Source organism: Bombina bombina, chromosome 5 (genome assembly GCF_027579735.1).
Source record: "Bombina bombina isolate aBomBom1 chromosome 5, aBomBom1.pri, whole genome shotgun sequence".
Classification (NCBI taxonomy): domain Eukaryota; kingdom Metazoa; phylum Chordata; class Amphibia; order Anura; family Bombinatoridae; genus Bombina; species Bombina bombina.
Window position 1 is genome coordinate 55,692,022 of NC_069503.1, and position 16,361 is coordinate 55,708,382.

General features: G+C 36.9%; 1 protein-coding gene across 1 annotated transcript in view; it reads right to left on the reverse strand.

Moving 5' to 3' along the window:
• Positions 1-1,824: 1,824 nt before the first annotated feature.
• LOC128659834 (gastrula zinc finger protein XlCGF26.1-like) overlaps positions 1,825-16,361 on the reverse strand; it is a 29,773-nt gene continuing 15,236 nt past the window's right edge. The window contains exons 2-3 of the mRNA XM_053713408.1: positions 5,365-5,480; positions 1,825-4,811 (exon numbers count right to left, since the gene is read on the reverse strand). Of these exons, the coding sequence (XP_053569383.1) occupies positions 3,226-4,811; positions 5,365-5,383 (1,605 nt within the window). The 5' untranslated portion in view covers positions 5,384-5,480 and the 3' untranslated portion in view covers positions 1,825-3,225. The remainder of the gene's footprint in view (positions 4,812-5,364; positions 5,481-16,361) is intronic.

The following is a 16,361-nucleotide window of genomic DNA, read 5'->3' on the forward strand; positions in this document are numbered from 1 at the left end:
ATGCCTACGGATCTATAATTCAAGCAGAGACAAAAGGGAATAGTGAGTGAGTGAAGTTATTTCTATGTGTTTATTGTATTATTAGTCACTGTACGTCTGTGACACACAGATAATATCCCAGCACACAGCTGATATAACAATACTATTAGACATTAAATAGTGAGTCAGTGAAGTTACCTCTATGTGTTTATTGCATTATTAGTCATTGTACGTCTGTGACACACAGATAATATCCCGGCACATAGCTGATATAACAATACTATTAGACATTAAATAGTGAGTGATGTTATTTTTATGTGTTTATTACATTATTAGTCACTGTACGTCTGTGACACACAGATAATATTCCGGCACACAGCTGATATAACAATACTATAAGACAATGAAAGTATATGGTAAAGTTGTTTTCCTAGGAATAATTAGTCAGTTTATATTACAGTCTCAGGGTGTTTACTGTCCCTTTAATCAGAGCTAGCTTTGTGCTATCTTGTTGTGAATCCTTGTGTAATGAAGATAACATTGTGACAAATCTAACAAGATATTGATTATCTAGATTATCTAGATATAACTATCTGCTTTTAATTTAAGGGATATAAAGGGGCAAAAATATTTTAATATGTTAGATCAGTTTATTATTGTACCACTGATTGTTTATAACTATGTATTTAACTCCTGCAAAGTCAGCTAAAGAGCAGCAATGTAATACTGGGAGCTAGCTGAGCATATCTGGTGAGCCAATGACAAGATGCACATGTGTGTAGCCACCAGTCAGCTCTCAGTACTACATACACTTGATAACAGAAGTGAAATTAAAATTACAAATTCTATCTGAATCATGAAAGTGTAATGTTCTATCCCTTTAAGTATGATTTAAGGTACATAAAATGTCTGTGTATAAAAAGCTTTGCTGGTGATTAATAATCTGGGTTGGTGTAGGTGAGGGGTTAATTTGATATGGTTTTATGTACTGTTAAAGGGACAGAAAAGGCAAAATTAAACTTAAATGGATTGGATAGAACATGATATTTCAAACTACTTTCCAATTTACTTATATTATAATTTGTGCTTAGTTCTGTTAGTATCCTTTTTTAAAGTGTAATACTAGGTGAACTCAGGAGCATGCACGTATCTTCAGACAGCAGTTTGCAAGAACATTTATAGCAATGATATACATAGTTACAAACACTGCTGCACAGAGTGCTAAATACACGTGCACGCCCTTAAAGGGACATGAAACCCAAAAATTTTCTTTCACGATTCAGATAAAGAATACAATTTTAAACAACTTTCCAATTTACTACTTTTATTTAATTTGCTTCCTTCCCTTGTTATCCTTTGCTGAAATGTTATCTAGGAAAGCTCAGGAGCAGCAAAGAACCTAGTTTCTAGCTGCTGATTGGTTGCTGCATACTTATACAGATTCTCATTGGCTCACCCATGTGTTCAGTTTGAAACCAGTAGTGCATTGCTGCTCCTTCAACAAATGATACCAAGAGAATGAAACAAATTAGATAATAGAAGTAAATTAGAAAGTTGTTTAAAATTGTATTTTCTATCTGAATCATGAAAGAACATTTTTGGGTTTCATGTCCCTTTAAGCTCATATAATATCAGCCTCCTATGTTTACTCTTTAACAAAAGATACCAAAAGAACAAAGCAAATTAGATAATAGAAAGGAATTGAAAGTTGGGTAAAATTGCTGCTCTATCTGAATTACCAGCGTTTAACTTTCACTGTCAGATTTGGCTTCTGTCTGATGATGTTTTCCTAATTATTCTGTGATATTGGGTTTTTAATTAGACAAAAAACACAAAATACTGGTCTGGATTACAATCACTTTTTATTTGCATGAAACACTTTGTATATCACTATATAGTAAAAAGCAGCATTACATGATATATGCACACAATGGTATAAATATACCTAACACTTGTGCTCTTGATACAAAGGGATTTATCAGACATATAATGTTCCCTTTATATATACAGTAGGTGCTATTATCAGTTCTTGTGGCTTCTAACTAACATGAAAACATATAACAGACATAATATCAAGTTACAGAACATGACACACATATTACATACCCAATATACATGTAGGTTATAGTAGCCATTTAAATTAAACTGATTATGATCACATGACACACATATTACATACCCAGTATACATGTAGGTTATAGTAGCCATTTAAATTAAACTGATTATGATCACATGACACACATATTACATACCCAGTATACATGTAGGTTATAGTAGCCATTTAAATTAAACTGATTATGATCACATGACACACATATTACATACCCAGTATACATGTAGGTTATAGTAGCCATTTAAATTAAACTGATTATGATCACATGACACACATATTACATACCCAGTATACATGTAGGTTATAGTAGCCATTTAAACTAAACTGATTATGATCACATGACACACATATTACATACCCAGTATATGTGTAGGTTATAGTAGCCATTTAAATTAAACTGATTATGATCACATGACACACATATTACATACCCAGTATACATGTAGGTTATAGTAGCCATTTAAATTAAACTGATTATAATCACGTATGTACCGGTTACTGATATTGTGTCCCATGAAATAAAATCAGTTTCCCCTCAGTAATTCCTCTGCTATATAACATGTACAATGCTAAGCATCTATTGCTATAAGAAAAGGTTTATCCACATGATGGGCACATTAAATATATCTCCCAGATGTCAATAATTTGAGACTGATGTTCTTGTTCATATAATTCTTCAACACTCTTCATATAAAGTCTCCTTTATTCTGTTAATGTAATTATTTCCTCCCCTATGTAAAACAAACGTACAACTCCTAACACTGGCACATTAATAAACAACACTGGGGATGCTTTGGTGGTGAATGGTTGTGTAAACTGGTCAGTATGAGGACAGATCTGTATATTCCTGTGTGGTGTTTGGATTCTATCACATTGATATGAGAGAAACTGAGGTGCACATATATAGAGGAACAAAGGACAGCAGGAGAGCACTTCCAATCTGGGGCTTTTATAACTGGGATTTAGAAAGTATTATTTACAATAGGATCCTTTTTGATGCTTCTATTTAGAGAGTTTGTCCTCTTTAGGATAATTGTAAAAAGGTTTGTACAATGTGTATATAAAGTTTATTTGTGTGTAAATATTTAGTGTTTTGTGATACCGGATTTCAGTAAAAACCTTTTTTCCACTTTCTAAACATGTGAAAGGTTTCTTCCCTTGTGAATCCTTACATGAGTTTTCAGATTATTCATAAGTGTAAAACCTTTTCCACACTCTGTACATGTGAACGGCTTTTCTCCTGTGTGACTCATTTCATGCTTTTTCAGATCACACTTTTGTGTAAACCTTTTTCCACACTCTGTACATGTGAAAGGCTTTTCCCCTGTGTGACTCCTTTCATGCCTTTTCAGATTACTCTTTTTTGGAAAATATTTTTCACACTCTGTACATGTGAACAGCTTTTCTCCTATGTGAATCCTTTCATGAGTTTTCAGACTTGTTATTTGTGTAAAACTTGTTCCACACTCTGTACATGTGAACGGCTTTTCTCCTGTGTGACTCATTTCATGCTTTTTTAGATCACACTTTTGTGTAAACCTTTTTCCACACTCTGTACATGTGAAAGGCTTTTCTCCTGTGTGAATCCTTTCATGCCTTTTCAGATTACTCTTTTCTGGAAAATATTTTCCACACTCTGTACACGTGAACAGCTTTTCTCCTGTGTGAATCTTTTCATGATTTTTCAGACTTGTTATTCGTGTAAAACTTTTTCCACACTCTGTACATGCGAAAGGCTTTTCTCCTGTGTGACTCATTTCATGCTTTTTCAGTTCACTCTTTTGTATAAAACTTTTTCCACACACTGTACATGTGAAAGGCTTTACTCCTGTGTGAATCCTTTCATGAGTTTTCAGTTCACTGTTTTGTATAAAACTTTTTCCACACTCTGTACATGTGAAAGGCTTTTCTCCTGTGTGAATCATTTCATGAGTTTTCAGATTACGTTTTTCTGTAAAACATTTTCCACACTCTGTACATGAGAAAGGCTTTTCTCCTGTGTGAATCATTTTATGAGTTTTCAGATAACGTTTTTCTGTAAAACATTTTCCACACTCTGTACATGAGAAAGGCTTTTCTCCTGTGTGAATCATTTCGTGAGTTTTCAGATGACGTTTCTCTTTAAAACATTTTCCACACTCTGTACATGAGAAAGGCTTTTCTCCTGTGTGAATCTTTTCATGAGTTTTCAGATTCCTTTTTTCTGTAAAACTTTTTCCACACTTTGTACATGTGAAAGGCTTTACTCCTGTGTGAATCTTTTTATGAGTTTCCAGATGATTACTTTGTATAAAACATTTGCCGCACTCAGTATATGTGTGTGGTTTGTTGTGTTCTAGTAGATAAGACTTCCATCTAAAGATTTTCTCACATTCTGTAGATTTGAAAGGTTTCTCCTTTGTATGAATCCTTTGGTTAGACTGTGGACTTTTCCCTTCTTTAATATGTTTTGAAAACTCAGTAAATGTGTGTGATTTATCATCTGGGATAATAATTTCACTAGATAACTCATAAATGTTTTCCTCTTGTTTGATTACTAAATTACTCTCTGTACATAATGATTGCTGCCCAGCTCCTGCCAATTCACTGTCTTTTAATATCTTTTGTGATATCCCCCATGTTTGTGAATAGTCATTGGTGTCTAAGATTTTTGGGGTTTGTGGTATCATTCTGATGTTTTCTATAGTGAAGGATGGATATGAACTATTCACGTGTTTGTCTACATAAAAAGAAATGGAATAAAGAAAAAATTAGACTGTTTATTCTTTATAATATAATCCATCTCAATAAAAAAAACAATTTTTTATACCCAAAAATGCCTTCATTTTTGTATTTTTAAACATATTTACCTGTAAATAACAAATTAAAAAAGGACGACATAGAGTGTAAACATTACTACATCATTGTAAACTAAATTACTGAGTTGTGGGTGTTACACACATGGGAACAAGGTAGGCATAAGTGCAGTTATGGGTGTTCTATGAGCGAGATCAGGGCAGAGGAAGGTAGAGTTGCAGGTGCTCTGAGTAATGAACCAGGTCAGTGGGTGAGGTTAGGCACTTGTTGGACATGGTCTGTCTAAAAGAACAGAGGGGGGAGTAGTATTTTTTCCCTCCTCCTCAGCCCAATGGATGTTGCTCCTTCTTTATAATGTCACTGACACAAATGTTCTTAAAGATGCAGATATAAACATAATAGTTTATATTTGTTTAATAAGTGATCTGTTCTATTTTCCCAGTAATTAAAGCCAGCATAATATCTATTTTACTCACCTAACACATATGAGTTCATGCTGATAACAAGCGCCAATGTCTGTGCTCAGGAAGAAGGTTCCCTTACTCACTCCAGTTACATCAATACCTGATATCTCTCAGTGCTCTGGCCGTGTCTGTAAAAAGTATATTAAATGGTTTAGACAGATAATAATAAATAATGGTTCTGATTAACTGTATGTATGGTATAATTAAAGGCACACATAACAATTCATGTGATGCAGATTAGGTTATTACATATGTGCTATTGTTTCAGCACAAGCATTTAGTACAGTTAGCTCTGTGGGTGTTACAGTTGCCCCTTAAATATTATTCTTCCCAGATCTATACAACATAATGGTAGAAAATCTATTTAAGTGGGACCATATCATAACTTTACAAATATATTATAATCTTTGTTTTCTATCATTTATATGAAACAATATTTTCCTTTCTGAAAGAAATGTTAAATATCCGTTGTTTAAATATAAGTTAAATTGGATACTGCAGTATTGGTATTGTACTTCCTACTAATTCTCACTGTCCTTTAACTTCTCTTGGTCCATACTGAGTTGTCTTAAATCACACTGCAAGATAGGCACTAAAATGTTCATTTCAATTGTTATCTTGGATAGAGTTAAGAAAAGAAAGATTTTTTTGTTTACAAGGAGTGATAATATAATGAGATATGTTCTTTTGGCAAATTCAGTCCATTTAAAAGGACCATAACATATAGAATTACAAAATCAACAAATGCATAATAAAAATACAATGCAATAAAATCTACTTCTCTTTTTAAAGTCATAGTAAATTGTTTTCTGATAAATGTAGTTCTGCACCTTTGCCATGTGACAGCTATCAGCCAATAACAGACACATATTTTTATATAATGTGAACTTCTGCATATGCCAAGTAGGAGCCGGTGCCTCAAAACAGGTCATTTAAAAGGCTGTGTACAATTTGATAATGGAAATAAATTACAAACAGCAAACAGTTATTTTTTTTTAATTAAATTGTTTTTATTGAGTTTTTCAAAAATGAACACATGAATAAAATTAGTACATAACATTTGTGGAATATAGTGAAAATAAAATATAAATACAAATTAGTCACTGTTGATAACATAAATTAGAGGCACTATAATCAGCATAGTCATGTGACCGTAAAGAAATGAAGGATATTTATAAAGAGGGTGAAAAGTAGGAGAGGAAATAAGTTAAAGAAGGGGAGGAGGGGGAGATGAGAAGGTTTTGTGTCAAAGGTATTTGTTAGACATCATATTTATATGGGACCAGAAAACAACAATATAACCTAAGATAAAATCAGCTTTACCTTGAAAGCAGTAGTGGATTTTTTCCTAAGAGAGAACATGATCACTTCCTTTAGCCACATTTGTAAGGTGGGTGTTGTTGATTTTTTAAAAAATCTAGGTATTAAATCTCTTGGCACAATTTATCATACATTGTAACAATCTCCTATGATACAGACAGGGGATTTGGGGGAGGTCAACGAGAAGTATTATGGAAGGGCAAAGTTCAAGTGTTGTGCCTAATATTGAGTTAATGTGTAAGGTGATGTTTTCCCAAAATGTTTTTATCTGAGGGCAATGCCACCAGATATGGGAGAGTGCCTATTTCACTGCAATGTCTCCAACACAGTGAGGAGGCACCACTGAAGATACTGTGGAGTCGGCGGGGTGTGAGGTACCATCTTGATATGATTTTGTAGTTAAGATCTACAATGATTGGGGAGATGGATGCTTTCTTAGCCAATTTAAAGAATTTGCTTCATTGTTCTTCTGTAAATGTTTCTTGCAGTTCATTTTCCCACTTAGTTATGCATAGGGGTTTATGTGTTGGGAAGCAGCCTCTAAGCATACTATAATTTAATATATAAGGATTCAAATGGTGTGATAGGTCTAACGAAATTTAGCTTATGTGGATTTATTTGGATTGCGTGACGAATTTGAAGATAAACAAACCATTTGTGAAAAGGTGTTCCTATATGTTGTAAGTCATTTTGTGTTCTGAAATGTCCGTCTTTAAACAGTGAAGATATTGATAGTTGTTGTAATTGATCGGTTATGGAGATTGTGTCTATTCGGGCTGGAGGAACAATGGGTGTCCCCAGAGTCGGGTGAGAGGGGATATTTGGCTTGAGATTATGCAATTTAATTGGATGGTTTTGCCCCATGTTTTGAGTGTGCTTGCTACATAGTAGTTGGTGGTGCATGTTGTTGGTCTGTATATTTTAGGGATCCAACACATCTCGCCCAAAGAATGAAGATTGGGGAGCACTGCTTCTTCTTCTGTGTGTACATGTTCCCAGGCTTTATAGTGTGATTTAATAAGTACATCTGTGTGTAATGTACCCAGGCATTATAGTGTGATTTAATAAGTACATCTGTGTGTAAATGTATCCAGGCTTTATAGTGTGATTTAATAAGTACATATCTGTGTGTAAATGTATCCAGGCTTTATAGTGGGATTTAATAAGTACATCTGTGTGTAAATGTATCCAGGCTTTATAGTGTGATTTAATAAGTACATCTGTGTGTAAATGTATCCAGGCTTTATAGTGTGATTTAATAAGTACATCTGTGTGTAAATGTATCCAGGCTTTATAGTGTGATTTAATAAGTACATCTGTGTGTAAATGTATCCAGGCTTTATAGTGTGATTTAATAAGTACATCTGTGTGTAAAACAGAATTTATGCTTACCTGATAAATTACTTTCTCCAACGGTGTGTCCGGTCCACGGCGTCATCCTTACTTGTGGGATATTCTCTTCCCCAACAGGAAATGGCAAAGAGTCCCAGCAAAGCTGGTCACATGATCCCTCCTAGGCTCCGCCCACCCCAGTCATTCGACCGACGGACAGGAGGAAATATATATAGGAGAAATCATATGATACCGTGGTGACTGTAGTTAGAGAAAATAATTCATCAGACCTGATTAAAAAAACCAGGGCGGGCCGTGGACCGGACACACCGTTGGAGAAAGTAATTTATCAGGTAAGCATAAATTCTGTTTTCTCCAACATAGGTGTGTCCGGTCCACGGCGTCATCCTTACTTGTGGGAACCAATACCAAAGCTTTAGGACACGGATGAAGGGAGGGAGCAAATCAGGTCACCTAAACGGAAGGCACCACAGCTTGCAAAACCTTTCTCCCAAAAATAGCCTCCGAAGAAGCAAAAGTATCAAATTTGTAAAATTTGGCAAAAGTGTGCAGTGAAGACCAAGTCGCTGCCTTACATATCTGGTCAACAGAAGCCTCGTTCTTGAAGGCCCATGTGGAAGCCACAGCCCTAGTGGAGTGAGCTGTGATTTTTTCAGGAGGCTGCCGTCCGGCAGTCTCATAAGCCAATCGGATAATGCTTTTAAGCCAAAAGGAAAGAGAGGTAGAAGTCGCTTTTTGACCTCTCCTTTTACCAGAATAAACAACAAACAAGGAAGATGTTTGTCTGAAATCCTTAGTAGCCTCTAAATAGAATTTTAGAGAACGGACTACGTCCAAATTGTGTAACAAACGTTCCTTCTTTGAAACTGGATTCGGACACAAAGAAGGTACAACTATCTCCTGGTTAATATTTTTGTTGGAAACAACTTTCGGAAGAAAACCAGGCTTAGTACGCAAAACCACCTTATCTGCATGGAACACCAGATAGGGCGGAGAACACTGCAGAGCAGATAACTCTGAAACTCTTCTAGCAGAAGAAATTGCAACCAAAAACAAAACTTTCCAAGATAATAACTTAATATCTACGGAATGTAAGGGTTCAAACGGAACCCCTTGAAGAACTGAAAGAACTAGATTTAGACTCCAGGGAGGAGTCAAAGGTCTGTAAACAGGCTTGATTCTAACCAGAGCCTGAACAAATGCTTGAACATCTGGCACAGCTGCCAGCCTTTTGTGAAGTAAAACAGATAAAGCAGAGATCTGTCCCTTCAGAGATCTTGCAGATAATCCTTTCTCCAAACCTTCTTGTAGAAAGGATAGAATCTTAGGAATTTTTATCTTGTTCCATGGGAATCCTTTAGATTCACACCAACAGATATATTTTTTCCATATTTTATGGTAAATTTTTCTAGTTACAGGCTTTCTAGCCTGAATCAGAGTATCTATTACAGAATCTGAAAACCCACGCTTTGATAAAATCAAGCGTTCAATCTCCAAGCCGTCAGTTGGAGGGAAACCAGATTCGGATGTTCGAATGGACCTTGAACAAGAAGGTCCTGTCTCAAAGGTAGCTTCCATGGTGGAGCCGATGACATATTCACCAGGTCTGCATACCAAGTCCTGCGTGGCCACGCAGGAGCTATCAAGATCACCGAAGCCCTCTCCTGATTGATCCTGGCTACCAGCCTGGGAATGAGAGGAAACGGTGGGAATACATAAGCTAGGTTGAAGGTCCAAGGTGCTACTAGTGCATCTACTAGAGTCGCCTTGGGATCCCTGGATCTGGACCCGTAGCAAGGAACCTTGAAGTTCTGACGAGACGCCATCAGATCCATGTCTGGAATGCCCCATAATTGAGTTATTTGGGCAAAGATTTCCGGATTGAGTTCCCACTCCCCCGGATGGAAAGACTGACGACTCAGAAAATCCGCTTCCCAATTTTCCACTCCTGGGATGTGGATTGCAGACAAGTGGCAGGAGTGATCCTCCGCCCATTGAATTATTTTGGTCACTTCTTCCATCGCCAGGGAACTCCTTGTTCCCCCCTGATGATTGATATATGCAACAGTCGTCATGTTGTCTGATTGAAACCTTATGAATTTGGCCTTTTCTAGTTGAGGCCAAGCTTTGAGAGCATTGAATATCGCTCTCAGTTCCAGAATGTTTATCGGGAGAAGAGATTCTTCCCGAGACCATAGACCCTGAGCTTTCAGGGGTTCCCAGACCGCGCTCCAGCCCACCAGACTGGAGTCGGTCGTGACAATGACCCACTCTGGTCTGCAGAAGCTCATTCCCTGTGACAGATTGTCCAGGGTCAGCCACCAACGGAGTGAATCTCTGGTCTTTTGATCTACTTGAATCGTCGGAGACAAGTCTGTATAATCCCCATTCCACTGTCTGAGCATGCACAGTTGTAATGGCCTTAGATGAATTCGTGCAAAAGGAACTATGTCCATTGCTGCAACCATCAATCCTATTACTTCCATGCACTGCGCTATGGAAGGACGAAGAATAGAATGAAGTACTTGACAAGAGCTTAGAATTTTTGATTTTCTGACCTCTGTCAGAAAAATCCTCATTTCTAAGGAATCTATTATTGTTCCCAAGAAGGGAACTCTTGTTGACGGGGACAGAGAACTTTTTTCTATGTTCACCTTCCATCCGTGAGATCTGAGAAAGGCTAGGACGATGTCCGTATGAGCCTTTGCTTTTGACAGAGACGACTCTTGAATCAGGATGTCGTCCAAGTAAGGTACTACTGCAATGCCCCTTGGTCTTAGAACCGCTAGAAGGGACCCTAGTACCTTTGTGAAAATTCTTGGAGCAGTGGCTAATCCGAATGGAAGTGCCACAAACTGGTAATGCTTGTCCAGAAAAGCGAACCTTAGGAACTGATGATGTTCCTTGTGGATAGGAATATGTAGGTACGCATCCTTTAAATCCACGGTAGTCATAAATTGATTTTCCTGGATAGTAGGTAGTATCGTTCGAATAGTTTCCATTTTGAACGATGGAACCCTGAGAAATTTGTTTAGGATCTTGAGATCCAAAATTGGTCTGAATGTTCCCTCTTTTTTGGGAACTATGAACAGGTTGGAATAAAAACCCATCCCTTGTTCTCTTATTGGAACAGGATGAATCACTCCCATCTTTAACAGGTCTTCTACACAATGTAAGAATGCCTGTCTTTTTATTTGGTTTGAAGATAATTGAGACCTGTGGAACCTTCCCCTTGGGGGTAGTTCCTTGAATTCCAGGAGATAACCTTGAGAAACTATTTCTAGCGCCCAAGGATCCTGAACATCTCTTGCCCAAGCCTGAGCAAAGAGAGAAAGTCTGCCCCCCACCAGATCCGGTCCCGGATCGGGGGCCAACCCTTCATGCTGATTTGGTAGCAGTGGTAGGCTTCTTGGCCTGCTTACCCTTGTTCCAGCCTTGCATTGGTCTCCAGGCTGGTTTGGGTTGTGAAGTATTACCCTCTTGCTTAGAGGAAGTAGAATTAGAGACTGGTCCGTTTCTGCGAAAGGGACGAAAATTAGGCTTACCTTTAGCCTTAAACGACCTATCCTGTGGGAGGGCGTGGCCCTTTCCCCCAGTGATGTCTGAAATAATCTCTTTCAAATCAGGTCCAAATAATGTTTTGCCCTTGAACGGGATGTTAAGCAATTTTGTCTTGGAAGACACATCCGCTGACCAAGACTTTAGCCAAAGCGCTCTGCGCGCCACGATAGCAAACCCTGAATTTTTCGCCGCTAATCTAGCTAATTGCAAAGCGGCATCTAAAATAAAAGACTTAGCCAATTTAAGTGCTTGAACTCTGTCCATAACCTCCTCATACGAAGATTCTTTATTGAGCGATTTTTCTAGTTCCTCGAACCAGAAACACGCTGCCGTAGTGACAGGAACAATGCATGAAATTGGTTGTAGAAGGTAACCTTGCTGAACAAAAATCTTTTTAAGCAAACCCTCTAATTTCTTATCCATAGGATCTTTGAAAGCACAACTATCTTCGATAGGAATAGTAGTGCGTTTGTTTAGAGTAGAAACCGCCCCCTCGACCTTGGGGACTGTCTGCCATAAGTCCTTTCTGGGGTCGACTATAGGAAATAATTTCTTAAATATAGGGGGGGGACAAAGGGTATGCCGGGCCTTTCCCACTCTTTATTTACTATGTCCGCCACCCGCTTGGGTATAGGAAAAGCATCGGGGGGCACCGGAACCTCTAGGAACTTGTCCATCTTACATAATTTCTCTGGAATGACCAAATTGTCACAATCATCCAGAGTAGATAATACCTCCTTAAGCAGTGCGCGGAGGTGTTCTAATTTAAATTTAAATGTCACAACATCAGGTTCAGCTTGTTGAGAAATTTTTCCTGAATCTGAAATTTCTCCCTCAGACAAAACCTCCCTCATGGCCCCTTCAGATTGGTGTGAGGGTATGTCAGAACAGTCATTATCAGCGTCCTCTTGCTCTTCAGTGTTTAAAACAGAGCAATCGCGCTTTCTCTGATAAGTAGGCATTTTGGATAAAATGTTTGCTATAGAGTTATCCATTACAGCCGTTAATTGTTGCATGGTAATAAGAATTGGCGCACTAGATGTACTAGGGGCCTCTTGTGTGGGCAAAACTGGTGTAGACACAGAAGGGGATGATGTAGTATCATGTTTACTCCCCTCATTTGAGGAATCATCTTGGGCAATATCATTATCTGAGGCATTACTGTCCTTACTTTGTTTGGACACTATGGCACAATTATCACATAAATTTAAATGTGGAGACACCTTGGCTTTCATACATATAGAACATAGCTTATCTGATGGTACAGACATGTTAAACAGGCTTAAACTTGTCAACAAAGCACAAAAAACGTTTTAAATAAAACCGTTACTGTCACTTTAAATTTCAAACTGAAAACACTTTATTACTGAATATGTGAAAAAGTATGAAGGAATTGTTCAAAATTCACCAAAATTCAGAGCTTTAACCCTTAAATTAACGGAACCGGAGCCGTTTTTACATTTAACCCCTATACAGTCCCAGCTATATGCTTTGCTGAGACCCAACCAAGCCCAGAGGGGAATACGATACCAAATGACGCCTTCTATATGCTTTTTCAGTGATTCTTAGCTCCTCACACATGCATCTGCATGCCTTGCTCTCCAAAAACAACTGTGCATTAGTGGCGTGAAAATGAGGCTCTGTCTATAACTAGAAAAGGCCCCCATCTGAAAAAGGTGTCCAACACAGTGCCTGCCGTTTTTCTAAACAATCCCCAAGATTAATAGTTAGAATCTGCAAAATATGCCTAGCAAAGCAATCGTTTTAGCCCTGAAAAATGTCTACCAGTTTTATAAGCCCTTATGAAGCCCTTTATTCTTTTATTTAACTAAGAAAATGGCTTACCGGTCCCCATAAGGGGAAATGACAGCCTTCCAGCATTACAAAGTCTTGTTAGAAATATGGCCAGTCATACCTTAGGCAGAAAAGTCTGCAACTGTTTCCCCCAACTGAAGTTACTTCATCTCAACAGTCCTGTGTGGAAACAGCAATCGATTTTAGTAACTTCTGCTAAAATCATCTTCCTCTTGCAAATCTTCATCTTTTTTCTGTTTCAGAGTAAATAGTACATACCAGCACTATTTTAAAATAACAAACACTTGATTGAAGAATAAAAACTACATTTAAACACCAAAAAACTCTTAACCATCTCCGTGGAGATGTTGCCTGTACAACGGCAAAGAGAATGACTGGGGTGGGCGGAGCCTAGGAGGGATCATGTGACCAGCTTTGCTGGGACTCTTTGCCATTTCCTGTTGGGGAAGAGAATATCCCACAAGTAAGGATGACGCCATGGACCGGACACACCTATGTTGGAGAAATGTATCCAGGCTTTATAGTGTGATTTAATAAGTACATCTGTGTGTAAATGTATCCAGGCTTTATAGTGTGATTTAATAAGTACATCTGTGTGTAAATGTATCCAGGCTTTATAGTGTGATTTAATAAGTACATATCTGTGTGTAATGTACCCAGGCTTTATAGTGTGATTTAATAAGTACATCTGTGTGTAAATGTACTCAGGCTCTATAGTGCGATTTAATAAGTACATCTGTGTGTAATGTACCCAGGCTTTATAGTGTGATTTAATAAGTACATCTGTGTGTAAATGTATCCAGGCTTTATAGTGCGATTTAATAAGTACACATCTGTGTGTAAATGTACCCAGGCTTTATAGTGTGATTTAATAAATACATCTGTGTGTAAATGTACCCAGGATTTATAGTGTGATTTAATAAGAACACATCTGTGTGTAAATGTACCCAGGCTTTATAGTGTGATTTAATAAGTACATCTGTGTGTAAATGTATCCAAGCTTTATAGTGTGATTTAATAAGTACATCTGTGTGTAAATGTACCCAGGCTTTAAAGTATGATTTAATAAGTACATCTGTGTGTAAATGTACCCAGGCTTTATAGTGTGATTTAATAAGTACACATCTGTGTGTAAATGTACCCAGGCTTTATAGTGTGATTTAATAAGTACACATCTGTGTGTAAATGTACCCAGGCTTTATAGTGTTATTTAATAAGTACACATCTGTGTGTAAATGTATCCAGGCTTTATAGTGTGATTTAATAAGTACACATCTGTGTGTAAATGTACCCAGGCTTTATAGTGCAATTTAATAAGTACACATCTGTGTGTAAATGTATCCAGGCTTTATAGTGTGATTTAATAAGTACACATCTGTGTGTAAATGTACCCATGCTTTATAGTGTGATTTAATAAATACATCTGTGTGTAAATGTACCCAGGATTTATAGTGTGATTTAATAAGTACACATCTGTGTGTAAATGTATCCAGGCTTTATAGTGTTATTTAATAAGTACACATCTGTGTGTAAATGTATCCAGGCTTTATAGTGTGATTTAATAAGTACACATCTGTGTGTAAATGTACCCATGCTTTATAGTGTGATTTAATAAATACATCTGTGTGTAAATGTACCCAGGATTTATAGTGTGATTTAATAAGTACACATCTGTGTGTAATGTATCCAGGCTTTATAGTGTGATTTAATAAGTACACATCTGTGTGTAAATGTACCCATGCTTTATAGTGTGATTTAATAAATACATCTGTGTGTAAATGTACCCAGGCTTTATAGTGCGATTTAATAAGTACACATCTGTGTGTAAATGTACCCAGGCTTGATAGTGTGATTTAATAAGTACATCTGTGTGTAAATGTACCCAGGCTTTATAGTGTGATTTAAAAATACATCTGTGTGTAAATGTACCAAGGCTTTATAGTGTGATTTAATAAGTACATATCTGTGTGTAAATGTACCCAGGCTTTATAGTGTGCTTTAATAAGTACATCTGTGTGTAAATGTACCCAGGCTTTATAGTGTGATTTAATAAGTACATCTGTGTGTAAATTTACCCAGGCTTTATAGTGTGATTTAATAAGTACACATTTGTGTGTAAATGTACTCAGGGTTTATAGTGTGATTTAATAAGTACATCTGTGTGTAAATGTATTCAGGGTTTATAGTGTGATTAAAAAATAAATCTGTGTGTAAATGTACCCAGGCTTTATAGTGTGATTTAATAAGTACATCTGTGTGTAAATGTACCCAGGCTTTATAGTGTGATTTAATAAGTACATCTGTGTGTAAATGCACCCAGGCTTTACAGTGTGATTTAATAAGTACATCTGTGTGTAAATGTACCCAGGCTTTATAGTGTGATTTAATAAGTACATATCTGTGTGTAAATGTACCCAGGCTTTATAGTGTGATTTAATAAGTACACATCTGTATGTAAATGTACCCAGGCTCTATAGTGTGATATAATAATTACATCTGTGTATAAATGTACCCAGGCTTTATAGTGTGATTTAATAAGTACATCTGTGTGTAAATGTACCCAGGCTTTATAGTGTGATTTAATAAGTACATCTGTGTGTAAATGTACCCAGGCTTTATAGTGTGATTTAATAAGTACATCTGTGTGCAAATGTACCCAGGCTTTATAGTGTGATTTAATAAGTACATCTGTGTGTAAATGTACCCAGGCTTTATAGTGTGATTTAATAAGTACATATCTGTGTGTAAATTACAAATTATAATAAACAATGCGGCCACTCTCTGGTAAAACAAAAAGTGTTAATTTAAAAAAAATATGGCTTCCAGTGAAGACCCTTTGTGCCATTTAATGAATGAATCTGAATTGAAAAATTGCAAGCCGATAAAATAAAATAACCACACTTTTATTGAAAGTAACACACTAAAATTGTACAAAAACATAAATTATGCTTAATAGATAA